Source organism: Chiloscyllium punctatum, chromosome 6 (genome assembly GCF_047496795.1).
Source record: "Chiloscyllium punctatum isolate Juve2018m chromosome 6, sChiPun1.3, whole genome shotgun sequence".
NCBI lineage: Eukaryota > Metazoa > Chordata > Chondrichthyes > Orectolobiformes > Hemiscylliidae > Chiloscyllium > Chiloscyllium punctatum.
The window spans coordinates 60,920,714-60,935,223 of record NC_092744.1 but is presented as its reverse complement, the minus strand read 5'-3'; the positions used below and the strand labels follow the sequence as shown (position 1 = coordinate 60,935,223).

General features: G+C 47.9%; 1 protein-coding gene across 3 annotated transcripts in view; it reads left to right on the top strand.

Moving 5' to 3' along the window:
* The window catches only part of LOC140479001 (guanylate cyclase soluble subunit beta-2-like), a 72,940-nt gene that overhangs the window by 12,647 nt on the left and 45,783 nt on the right, over positions 1–14,510 (top strand). For all 3 annotated transcript variants that reach the window (XM_072572754.1, XM_072572753.1, XM_072572755.1), the window contains exon 5: positions 7,571–7,670. In XM_072572754.1, coding sequence (XP_072428855.1) covers positions 7,571–7,670 — 100 coding nt within the window. The remainder of the gene's footprint in view (positions 1–7,570; positions 7,671–14,510) is intronic.

The following is a 14,510-nucleotide window of genomic DNA, read 5'->3' as shown; positions in this document are numbered from 1 at the left end:
ACATCACCCACCTGCCACAGCACCCACCTGCCACATCACACACCCACCACATCACCAAACTGCCACATCATCCACCTGCCTCGTCACCCACCAGCCACTTCACCCACCTGCCAAATCACCCACCTGCCACTTTAGTCACCCACCACAACACTCACCTGCCATATCACCCACCTGCCACTTCACCCACCTGCCACATCATCCACCTGCCACTTCACTCACCACCACATCACCAACCTGCCATATTACCCACCTACCACATCGCCCACCTGCTACATCACCCACCTGCTACATCACCCACCTGTCACGTCAGCCACTTGCCACTTCACCCAACCACCACAACACCCACCTGCCACTTCACCCAACCACCACATCACCCACCTACCACATCACCCACCAGCCACATTACCCACCAGCCACATCACCCACCTGCCACATCACCCACCTGCCACTGCACCCACCTGCCACTTCACCTCCACCACTTCACGCCTGCCACATCACACACCTGCCACATCACCCAACTGTCACGTCACCCCCCTGTCACATCACCAACCTGCCACTTCACCCACCTGCCACATCTCCGACCTGCGACATCACCCAGCTGCCACTTCACCCACCTGTCACATCACCCCAGTGCCACTTCCCCCCGCCACATCACCCACCTGCCACTTCACCCACCCGCCACATCACCCACCTGTCACATCACCCAACTGTCACATCACCAACCCACCACATTACCCACCTGCCTCATCACCCACCTGCTACATCACCCACCTGCCACATCACCCACCTGCCACTTCACCCATCTGCCACTTCACCCACCTGCCTTGACATCCACCTGCCACGTCACACACTTGCTACATCACCCACCTTCTCTTCACCCACCTGTCACTTTAGCCACCCACCACATCACCCACCTGCCATATCACCCACCTGCCACTTCACTCACCAGCACATCACCCACCTGCCACATCACCCACCTTTCACATCACCCACCCACCACATCACCCACCTGCCATATTACCCACCTGCCACGTCACCCACCTGCCATATTACACATCTGCCACATCACCCACCTGCCACATCACCCACCTGCCACTTCACCCACCAGCCACATCGCCCACCTGCTACATCACCCACCTGCTACACCAGCCCCCAGCCACATCGCCCACCTGCCACCTCACCCACTTACTACATCACCCACCTGCTACATCACCCACCTGTCACATCATCCACCTGCCACTTCACCCAACTGCCACATCACCCACCTGCCACTTCACCCACCCACCACATCACCCACCTGCCACGTCACCCACCTGTCACTTCACCCACCTGCCACTTCACCCCCTGCCACTTTACCCCTGCCACATCACCCACCTGCCACAGCACCCACCTGCCACATCACACACCCACCACATCACCAAACTGCCACATCATCCACCTGCCTCGTCACCCACCAGCCACTTCACCCACCTGCCAAATCACCCACCTGCCACTTTAGTCACCCACCACAACACTCACCTGCCATATCACCCACCTGCCACTTCACCCACCTGCCACATCATCCACCTGCCACTTCACTCACCACCACATCACCAACCTGCCATATTACCCACCTACCACATCGCCCACCTGCTACATCACCCACCTGCTACATCACCCACCTGTCACGTCAGCCACTTGCCACTTCACCCAACCACCACAACACCCACCTGCCACTTCACCCAACCACCACATCACCCACCTACCACATCACCCACCAGCCACATTACCCACCAGCCACATCACCCACCTGCCACATCACCCACCTGCCACTGCACCCACCTGCCACTTCACCTCCACCACTTCACGCCTGCCACATCACACACCTGCCACATCACCCAACTGTCACGTCACCCCCCTGTCACATCACCAACCTGCCACTTCACCCACCTGCCACATCTCCGACCTGCGACATCACCCAGCTGCCACTTCACCCACCTGTCACATCACCCCAGTGCCACTTCCCCCCGCCACATCACCCACCTGCCACTTCACCCACCCGCCACATCACCCACCTGTCACATCACCCAACTGTCACATCACCAACCCACCACATTACCCACCTGCCTCATCACCCACCTGCTACATCACCCACCTGCCACATCACCCACCTGCCACTTCACCCATCTGCCACTTCACCCACCTGCCTTGACATCCACCTGCCACGTCACACACTTGCTACATCACCCACCTTCTCTTCACCCACCTGTCACTTTAGCCACCCACCACATCACCCACCTGCCATATCACCCACCTGCCACTTCACTCACCAGCACATCACCCACCTGCCACATCACCCACCTTTCACATCACCCACCCACCACATCACCCACCTGCCATATCACCCACCTGCCACTTCACTCACCAGCACATCACCCACCTGCCACATCACCCACCTTTCACATCACCCACCCACCACATCACCCACCTGCCATATCACCCACCTGTCACGTCCCCCACCTGCCACTTCACCCACCTGTCACATCACCCACCTGCCACATCACCCACCTGCCACATCACCCACCTGCTACATCACCCACCTGCTACATCACCCACCCACCACATCACCCACCTGCCACATCACCCACCTGCCACATCACCCCCCTGTCACATCACCCATCTGCCACATTACACACCTGTCACATCACCCACCTGCCACATCACCCATCTGCCACGTCAAACACCCGCTACATCACCCACCTGCTACATCACCCCCCAGCCACATCACCCACCTCCACATCACCCACCTGCTACGTCACCCACCTGCCACAGCACCCACCTACCACTTCACACACCCACCACATCACCCACCCACTAGATTACCCACCTGCCACAACACCCACCTGCCACATGACCCACCTGCCACATCACCCACCTGCCACTTCACCCATTTGCCACTTCACCCACCTGCCTTGACATCCACCTGCCACGTCACCCACCTGCTACATCACCCACCTTCACTTCACCCACCTGCCACTTCACCCACCTGTCACTTTAGCCACCCACTATATCACCCACCTGCCATATCACCCACGTGCTACTTCACTCACCAGCACATCACCCACCTGCCACATCACCCATCCACCATATCACCCACCTGCTACATCACCCACCTGCTACATCACCCACCTGTCACGTCCCCCACCTGCCACTTCACCCAACCACCACATCACCAACCAGCCATATCACCCACCTGCCACATCACCCACCTGCCACTTCACTCACCCACCACATTACCCACCCAACACATCACCCACCTGCCACATCACCCACCTGCCACTGCACATACCTGCCACTTCACCCACCCACCACATCACCCACCTGCCAAATCATCCAACTGCCACGTCACTCACCTGCGACATCACTTCACCCACCTGCGACATCATCCACCTGCCACTTCATCCACCTGCCATATCACCCACCTGCCACTTCACCCACCTGCGACATCACCCCCCCCAGCCACATCACCCACCTGCGACATCACCCCCCCCAGCCACATCACCCACCTGCGACATCACCCCCCCAGCCACATCACCCACCTGCTACATCACCCTCCTGCTACATCACCCACCTGCTACATCACCCACCTGTGACATCAGCCCCCAGCCACATCACCCACCTGCTACATCACCCTCCTGCTACATCACCCACCTGCTACATCACCCACCTGTGACATCAGCCCCCAGCCACATCACCCGCCTACCAAATCACTCACCTGTCACATCACCCACGTGCCACCTCACTCATCTGCCACTTCACTCACCCACCACATAACCCACCTGCTACATCAACCACCTGCTACATCACCCCCCAGCCGCATCACCCACCTGCCACATCACCCACCTGCCACATCACCCACCTGCCACATCACCCACCCACCACATCACCCACCTGCTACATCACCCACCTGCTACATCACCCCCCAGCCACATCACCTACCTGCTACATCACCCACCTGCTACATCACCCCCCTGCCACATCACCCACCTGCCACATCACCCACCTGCCACATACCCACCTGCCAAATCACCCACCTGCTACATCACCCACCTGCTACATCACCCCCCAGCCACATCACCTACCTGCTACATCACCCACCTGCTACATCACCCCCCAGCCACATCACCCACCTGCCACATCACCCACCCACCACATCACCCACCTGCTACATCACCCACCTGCTACATCACCCCCCAGCCACATCACCTACCTGCTACATCACCCACCTGCTACATCACCCCCCTGCCACATCACCCACCTGCCACATCACCCCCCCAGCCACATCACCCACCTGCCACATCACCTACCTGCTACATCACCCACCTGCCACATCACCCACGTGCCATGTCACCCACCTGCCACAGCACCCACCCACCACATCACCCACCTGCCACATCACCCACCTGCTACATCACCCACGTGCCACATCTCCCACCTGCCACATCACCCACCTGTTACATCACCCACCTGTTACATCACCCACCTGCTACATCATCCACCTGCTACATCACACACCTGTCACATCACCCATGTGCCACATCACCCACCTGCCACATCACCCACCTGCCACATCACGCACCTGCCACATCACCCACCTGTTACATCACCCATCTGCCATATCACCCATCTCTCACATCACCCACGTGCCGCATCACCCACCTGCCACATCATCCACCCACCACATCACCCACCCGCTACATCACCCACCTGCTACATCACCCCCCAGCCACATCACCCACCTGCCACATTACCCACCTGCCACATCACCCCCCAGCCACATCACCCACCTGCCACATCACCCACCTGCTACATCACCCACCTGTCACATCACCCATGTGCCACATCACCCCCCCAGCCACATCACCCACCTGCCACATCACCCATGTGCCACATCACCCACCTGTCACATCACCCACCTGCCACTTCTCCCACCTGCCACTTTAGCCGCCCGCCACATCACCCACGTGTCACCTCACTCATCTGCCACATCACCCACCTACTACATCAACCTCCTGCTACATCACCTCCCCAGCCACATCACCCACCTGCCACATCACCCACCTGCCACATCACCCACCTGCCACATCACCCACCTGCTACATCACCCACCTGCTACATCACCCACCTGCCACATCACCCACGTGCCATGTCACCCACCTGCCACATCACCCACCCACCACATCACCCACCTGCTACATCACCCCCCCAACCACATCACCCACCTGCCACATTACCCACCTGCCACATCACCCACCTGCCACATCACCCACCTGTCACATCACCCATGTGCCACATCACCCCCGCAGCCACATCACCCACCTGCCACATCACCCACCCACCACATCACCCACCTGCTACATCACCCACCTGCTACATCACCCCCCAGCCACATCACCCACCTGCCACATCACCCACCTGCTACATCACCCACGTGCCACATCTCCCACTTGCCACATCACCCACCCGCCACATCACCCACCCACCACATCACCCACCTGCCACATCACCCACCTGCCACATCACCCCCCAGCCACATCACCCACCTGCCACATCACCCACCTGCCACATCACCCACCTGCTACATCACCCACCTGCCACATCACCTACCCACCACATCACCCACCTGCTACATCACCCACCTGTCACATCACCCATGTGCCACATCACCCACCTGTCACATCACCCATGGGCCACATCACCCACCTGCCACATCACCCACCTGTTACATCACCCATCTGCCATATCACCCACCTCTCACATCACCCACGTGCCACATCACCCACCTGCTACATCATCCACCCACCACATCACCCACCCGCTACATCACCCACCTGCTACATCACCCCCCAGCCACATCACCCACCTGCCACATTACCCACCTGCCACATCACCCACCTGCTACATCACCCACCTGCTACATAACCCCCCAGCCACATCACCCACCTGCTACATCACCCACCTGCTACATCTCCCACCTGCTACATCACCCCCCAGCCACATCACCAACCTGCCAAATCACCCACCATCACATCACCCACCTGTCAAATCATCCACCTGCTCCCTCACCCACCTGCTCCCTGCCCATCTTCCACCTCGCCATTTACCAGCTCACCGATTTGTCACCTCACCAAACTACCAACTCACTCACCTTCTGCGTCATTCACCTTTTTCTCCACCAACCTGCCACCTTACCCACCTATCCCCTTACTCACCTACCTAACACCATATACACTGGTTACCTCACCTACCAACAGCCTCCCCATCTAACACCTCAATCACACTCACCTCTTACCTCATCCACCCTTCACACATCCAGTTAACTCACTGACTTATCCATTTTATCAACCTGCCTATTCACTCATTCATCCACTCACTCATGCACTATCATTAAATGTGCCATACAACAGCTGGTGCCTAAAAAAGGATCGAGTTCTTTCTCTTCCCCAAGTCTACTCTGCTCTAGAAGGACTCCCTGAATCCAGTGATGATATATGCTGCTCAAAAGGTTTAGCCACGCTTCGCAAACAGCACCTCATTTTACACTTGGGATCTTTACAGCCTGCATTCAATATTACATATTACAATTATAAATCAGAATATTGCAACACAACCATTTATTTTTTTTATATGGACTCTCATTAAGAGTAACTCTTCTATCATCAATTTCTCTTGCTTTCCAACATATCACAGACATTCCTTTTGTCTCTTTTCCCCAACACCCCTTCCTCAAAACTGATTCCATTTCTATATCTCTTCCCAATTCTGATGAAAGATAATCAACCTGAACCATTAACTTTGTTTGTCTTTCCACAGATGTTGCTGAGTTTGCTGAATACTTCTAGCTTTTTCAGTTTTTATTTCAGACTTTCAGCATATTCAGATTCCTTGCTACTGAAACTAACCAGTGCTCCTTACTGGTCAATGACATGGTTTCATTGGTAAAACTGTAGCAGTGTATCTGTGCATATTTGAGAATACTAAACCTCAATTCTTTCTAACCAATATTGAAGTTCTGTAGAATTAAGTAGGTAAAATGTGGCTCTCTTAAAATATTGTGTGCATTATGTATTGGGTAAAGAAATGTTATGTGGGTGTTTGCTCAGTAGCTTGGCTTGGATCCTCCTAGGCATGGCAATAGAATTCTACACATGCCAAAGCTGACTGATAAAAAAAAACTGAGTGTTTTATATCCAGGCAACTGGATAAACACAATATTTCTTGTCAATAACTGAGTTTAAGGGGAAAATATTTGATGCAGCCCTCCTCTCTGTGTACTGCAAGTCCAAATGACACCCCCATACACAATTTCCCATCATATGGTAACAAGAAGCAGTGTGTTAAAACTTTGTTCCAAAATGTAAGTAAAACAAAGCATTTTTTAAAAAGGTCTTAATTGATAAACTAAACAAAAGCTATCTTAAAGGCCAAATTGTTATTACCTTTAGTAAGATGGATGGACTGATTATAGTATTATATTAACCAATGCAATCCAACAAAAGGTTTAATTTTAGTATTTATTCACATTATGCAGGAGATGAATGCACCATCCTTCAGGGTGGAAAAAAACGAAGACAATTCTATGCTACTGCACTATTATTCTGACAGGAGAGGACTATGTCACATTGTCCCTGGTAAGAATGCTCAGATAAAATTACTTTTATAACTTTTGTACTTTTAGATATTTGTAATCCCTAAGCACAGTGAGAGGTATTGGCAGAGGACAGAAAACTGTCAGCATTGTGCCATTGTTTACAATGGGAGTTAGGGACAAATCAGGAAATTACAGGCCTGTCAACTTAACATTGCTAGTAGACAGATGATCAGAAGAAATTCTGAGTGATTGTATAAATTGCCATTAAATAAGACACATGGTTTAGCTTAAGGCAGTGAGCATGGATTATGATGAAACATGATTGAACGTTTTGGGATAGTAATAAGAAGTGTCAATGAGGATAGTATGCTTCATATCGTATATATATAGCTTTTATCAAAGGCCCTCCATTATAGACTATCTAGAAACATAAGTGTCCATGGGATTCAAGGACAAGTGGCATGTTAGATCCAAAATTGGCTCAGAAGATGGAAGCAAAGGCTGTTAGTGGTCAGGTGTTTTTGTGCCTGACAGACTGTTTCCTGAGTAGTTATGCTGAACTCAATTGGAGATCTTGTTCATGTTGTATGACAAAAGATTTAGATGTAAATATAAGGGGATTTATTAAGTATTTTGCAGATGATGAAAAGGTTGCTTGCATGTTGATAGCATAAAAGAATTCTGAACACCGCAAGGAAAATATCAATTGATTAGTCAGGTGGGCAGTAAAGTGGCAAATGGAATTCAATCTGATAAAATCTCAGTGTGTCATTTTTGGAGGGCAAACAATCTATACTTATATTAATATGGACAAATTCGGTGACTGGAATTGTACCTAGTACTCTATTTGTGACCAACAAATATTTTATACAGTTTCAACATAGATCCTTTATTCTATGTTTCAACTAATAAACAAAGTATACCTTATGCTTTTTAAACCATTTATTTACCTGACCTACTACCTGAAGGGATGTGTGGCCATACCTTCCAGGTCCCCTCTGTTCCTGTACTTTTCAGTATATTACTATTTATTATAAATTCCCTTGTCATGGTATGATATTCACATTCAAATAACATAGTTAATTCAATAGTATATCAGTGTGCTGTGGTTATACTGTTAAGTCACCTTATTGTTGGTATGAAATGCTTTTGATTTATACTCACGCAAAATCTAAGTACAATTAATGGAAACTATTTGTTCTGTGTATTTCATCCTTTCATTCAAAACTGTAATACCGTATAAGATGCAAGAACATTCAGGGCATTGTATTAGTTGCTTCTCTGTGAAGTGTTTCCTTAATATGTTTGTGACTAATAATCATTAATTAATTTGAAGCAAAGCTCAAAGTTGTGACCTCCTTTCAAGGCTCAGGTATGCAGGGTTTTTCTCACCTTTGCTCTTAAAGCAATCCCATCTCATTAAGGATTACACCAATAGACTTTCTCTATCAATGCATTGTGTTTGTGTCCACTGTACTATCTGAGATGCTTTGGGTGCATTCACTGCTACCAATTCTTAATGGTATTTGTCTAAGTTGCTGATATCATATGGCAAAGTATATCAATAAGAAGTCTATTGCTGAATCTTTATAAACAGTTTAAGTTCATTATATTGTAGTTGATAACTCATTGCATTACATCTGAGTTACATAGTAGTCGCTTGTGAGAGTTCAGGCTAGACTTAAGGGTAAATAAACATTACAATAAACAACATAGAACCAAGCAGTTAGATTGGTCTTTCAACTTAGAACAACTGGTACTGAGAGCTGGTTAGCTTCCACCTGGAGAAGTTCTTTATACTCTGTTGGATGGAGCGTACCTCAAGATATCAGCCAACACTTGTAGGTACTAACAGCCCCAATCCATACTCTAAGCCACATTCAGTGTCAATATCATTGGGAATTCGAATTGAATGAAGCTTTGAATGGTGCACTCTGATCAAAGCACTATGCAGCTTTAGTATGGTAACTTTAAAAATGTGGAGAAAGTGAGGACTGCAGATGCTGGAGAAGAGGCAAAAGGTGTGGTGCTGGAAAAGCACAGCCAGTCAGGCAGCATCCGAAGAGCAGGAGAGTTGACGTTTCGAGCAAAAGCTCTTCATCGAAACGTCTGCCCTCCTGATCCTCGGATGCTGCCTGACCAGCTGTGTTTTTCCCAGCACCACACCTTTTAACTTTAAGAATGTGCTGGATCATGCTGGCAGTGTAGCTGGACATTCAGTTTGTCTTTGTAGTGTTCTTGATTTCCATGAAGCAATGAATTGGGGGCAAGGTCATCATTGAGTTTCTGTATTTCTTGATCCCTATCTGCTTTTCCTTCATGAGTAGTATCAAACTAACTAAACAAATATTTGCCCCATTTATTTTTTCCTAATGTCAATACCTGCACTTAATTTTATCAGTCATGATTATTCACATTTGTAAATATGTGCCTGTTTTTCAAGGTCATCGCTGACCTTGAAGAAAGCTATCCAGAAGGATTTAATACTCTATGTGGCCAGAATTGCTCCTTCTGTAATATTTGTTTGAATCTGGCTGCAAATCAGAGCGTGGTGGGTGGTGGAGGGGGCTCCAGCTGTAGACTAAACAGGGTAAGCACCCAATCTTATTGTTGTCACAAACAGCAAATCAGGAAGTGGAATGTCATGATTAGTTTTTACTTTTAAATACATTTTACAAAAAGCAAAATGGAGGAGTCTTACATACTCACAGGATTAAGGCAGAGTCTGAAATATCATTATCAAACTCAAAAGAGAAGAAAGAGTATTATCCTGTTCCTGAGGTGAGAGGACCAGGGTGAAAAGACATATGGCTTTGCCAGAATAGCCATCTTCCTGATAATGCAAGGTCTCTGTTGATTGCATGCATGTGGCTCGACAGCATAGAACGTCCCTCCCCTTCTCCATTTGAGGATCTGGGTTGGAGAGTGCTGCATCTATGACTGCAGTTCCTGGCAATCATAGATTGAGTAAGCTCACCGGGCGCCAGGCCCCGTGTCATTTTTGTGACCTGGAGGAAATGGTTTTTCATATATACATAGACTGTTTCTGTTTGCAGCCTCTTGTTAATTTTTTTTGAAGGACTTGCTCCTTAAATTTTGATTGCACTTGAGTCCCACTCTCTTGATCTACAAGCACCCAGTGCAGGGCAAGGTGGACAAATCGTGGAGGGGGGGAGCGGGGGACCTTCTTGTGGATTGCTCCACCGCCTGGTCAAGGTGGCAATCACCAGGTCCAGGCAGCAGGCCAAGGAGGGGCTCATTGTCCCTGACCGTCTGCCCCTCTTTCGCAGTTACATCCATGCTCGATGTCCCTGGCGAGGGTGCATGCAGTTCTCACTGGCACATAGCGGCCTCTAGAGTCCGATGGGCACCACAGGAACTGGGGTGCTTTATCAACTTTGCTTCAACAATGTTATTTTCCTTTAGTAAGTTTGTGCTTCATTCTATAAGTTTCTGTTTGATTGTTAATTTGTATTTTATTTCAATACAGTGCTCCAGCTGTGACTGTTTCAACTATTTTTTCAACTTTCTGTTTTAATAAAAAAGTTAAGGAGGCTTTAGTCTGTGCTGCCCCTGTCCTGGGAGTGTTTGATGGGGATGGTGTCATGGGAACTTTCTTTCAGTTTAAAAGATTCACAGGAGCTTTGCTTTCCAGTTACTTATTGTTTAAAAGTAGAGAGAACTTTGCTCTGTACCTAATCCTGTCCTGTCCCTGTCCTATGAGTGTTTAATGCGGACAGTGTTGAGGGAGCTCTACTCAAAAGAAAGGCTGTTTTACTTTCAAGTTAAAAAAAGGTAGAGGGACCTTTTGTCTGTATCTAACCCAATGCCTGTTCTGGGAGTGTTTGATGGGTATAGTGTGGAGAAAGGCTAACTCTGTATATAACCCTGTGCTATCCTGTCCTGGAAGTGCTTATTGGACACAGAATCAAGGGGGCATGACTTACAGTTTTAAAAAGAGTAAAAGGTACTTTATTTTCAGTTTACAGGATAGGACTATCAATGGGGAGAACTTCAGATCTAGAGGTAACACCCCCTCCAAAGTGGGGGGGTGTCCAACCACACCAAAACCAAGTAAATCCCCAATACTCTGCCAGCAGTATGTGGCTTTATCCTACAATAATCCATATACCAACCATTGTTGTTCCTCCAAGATGCAATCCAGATGGTTGCCCAGTGTCAAGAGCACCGTGCTTTGGACAAAGCTCATGATTCCATTCCATTCCATTCCATCAAGTCACTATTTAGGATCAGAAAGTCTTTAATGAAAGTTATGGAGTCACTGGCAACACCATGGGTAAATGGACAAAGCAAGAGGAACCTCTTTGGAGACTTCTGATTAATTATAATAACTATCTGCACTTCCAACATAGAAATATCATTATACCTGTGAGCAGCTCAAATGGGAATTCATGAAATCTTTCACATGCCCCAGCCCAAACAGAGGATTCCTTCTTCGTATGAGAATATTGACTTATCACTTTGGTTACACTGACAAAATTATCTGAAGTCTGAGTACCTCTGTTTAGGTCCAACTAAGAAAACACCTTATTTGTTGACAGCTTTTAGAGTACCTCATCTACAGTCAATGTTGGAGCGGCGTTCTCTAAACACTGACTTGTTCACTTGTCTCATGTTGATACATTGTCTTATGTCTCAATTTGGCTTGAGTGCTATGATTTCCAATATATTACCACCTGATATATTGGACCTTCTATTCTTTCTCAATGTTCCAGGGATTACTGCCACCTTGCCCTCTGGAGGATCTAAGTTTGTTCACTTGGTTTCAGTTTCATCCAGCATTCCCTGAAGCTGAATTGTCTGCATACAAGTTCATTGATTGAAATTTGGGAAGGGTTGGTTGGCTGCATGGCTGGTTTGTGCTGCTAGAGGATGCTAACAGCATAGAATCAATTCTAACACTGTCTGAGGTCACCACAAAGATCCTGCCTTCTCAACCTTGCCCCTTGCCTGAGACATGATGACCCTCATGTCAAATTCACTACAACCCATCTCTCTAATGAGAAGTGGACCCATGATCTCTGGGACTGCAGTGACTACAATTGCAATGGACCTCAGAAGAGGCTATGGCTGAGTAGTAATATCACTAGACTGTTAACCCAGCGACCCAGGTAGTATTCTGGAGACCTAGGTTCAAATCCCAACAGGGTAAATTATAGAATTTGAATTCAATAAAAACCTGGAATTAAGAATCTGATGATGATTGTGGAATATTTTTCTATTGTTAGGAAAATCCTATCTGGTGCCCTTGAGGGAAGGAAACTGCCATCCTTACCTGCTCTGGCCCACATGTGACTCCAGACCCACAGCAATGTGGTTGATTCTTAAATGCTCTCTAGGCGATTAGGGGTGGCCCAGCCAGTGATGCTCCCATCCAGTAAATGAATTAAAAAAACCCTCCTCAGATTCAATCTAAGTCACGACTCTCAAGCTTTTCACCAAGATTAATATATCTTTTTGACTGGCAACTTTGTACAAGTTAATCATACAATCATCTCGATAAGTAGGCTAAATTGATGTTTGATGCAATTTAGTGACAAGTTACAGAACAGTTTCTGTCTGATTCATCTGCTGGAAAGACATTTTGCTGGAATGTTTCATTTTAATCCACCACACCAAGATTACTTTATCCAGCCACAGCTTTGTCATAACCATCCCGTTCTACTGCTCTGTTACTTGTTGTGAATGTCTCTCATCAACGCCACAGTATCACAGAGTACCAATATCCTCTGATGTGCTTGCTGCACTACTGCTGCCCCATCAGGTCACAGGCATTTGCTATCTACACAGGCATTGAATTCCTCCAATCACACAACCCATTGCATGCTCACTTGGCTTGCTTTGTAGCAACTAGATTTACACCCCTAAAACTGGAAAATGCTAATCCACCAATACTTCAAAGGTTCAGCATCCTAATTCAATATTGTCAGTTTTTATAATAAAGACACTCAATGAGACTGAGGTTTATCTTGGTTAACTGGGTGTTAACAGCCACATTGCCTTCTCAGATGCAGCCTTTGAAATTGTGCTATCTGACCTGATGTGAAGAAGACTTGAGCATTCACTCGATCTCCCTGCAGACCTGCTGAGTTGTCAGACTTTGGGGGTTTATGACCTCAGTTACGTAAATATAGGCAGTCAGCCATTTGCAAGGAATTTTCAGGTAGTTTAACAAGTGTTAAGAAGCAGCAATTATACATACAGTTCATTATTTAATTAGACAAAGGAAGGAAATATATGACCTGTGACATGCAAATACTTTACCAAGCCCAAAGTTGTTCTTTAGAATAGTGAGGCAGAAGTGACGGACACCTATAGTTTGGAGTAGTGGGGTATTCGTCCCTATGGCTTTGCTTCTTCCATCATGTCTTTGATGATAATACTCTTTATTCTTCCCTTCATCAGATGTAGGGAAACTCCTGGTCTTCTCCCAAGAAGATGATGTCTCATGACCCTGGCTCCTCTTTTCCTCACTTCCCCCTTCCCCCTTCCCCCACTTCATATGCCTTTTGTGGGGGTTGTCAATCTATTTTATGTCAAACATTTGTCTGAATTATTTCGGGCAAAGGCCATGGACAGCTACTCATGATGTCAGGATGACCATTATCCCCTTGCCACCTGTGTTGCCATTCTTTCTACAATCAAAATGTCCTATTTTCCCAAATATTTCACTGATATTAAGGAACATATGGTGCCCGATAAATTTTTGATGTAATTTCAATGGAATGTTGCAAATTTGGTAATCCTGGTGATTCTTGTGATCATTCCTGTATTTTATGTTCTTATATACTAGAAACTTGTTTAAGTTTGGAAGAGGCTAGTTGCTATTCAAAGTTTGGGAGAAGACTTGTAGCTCGGG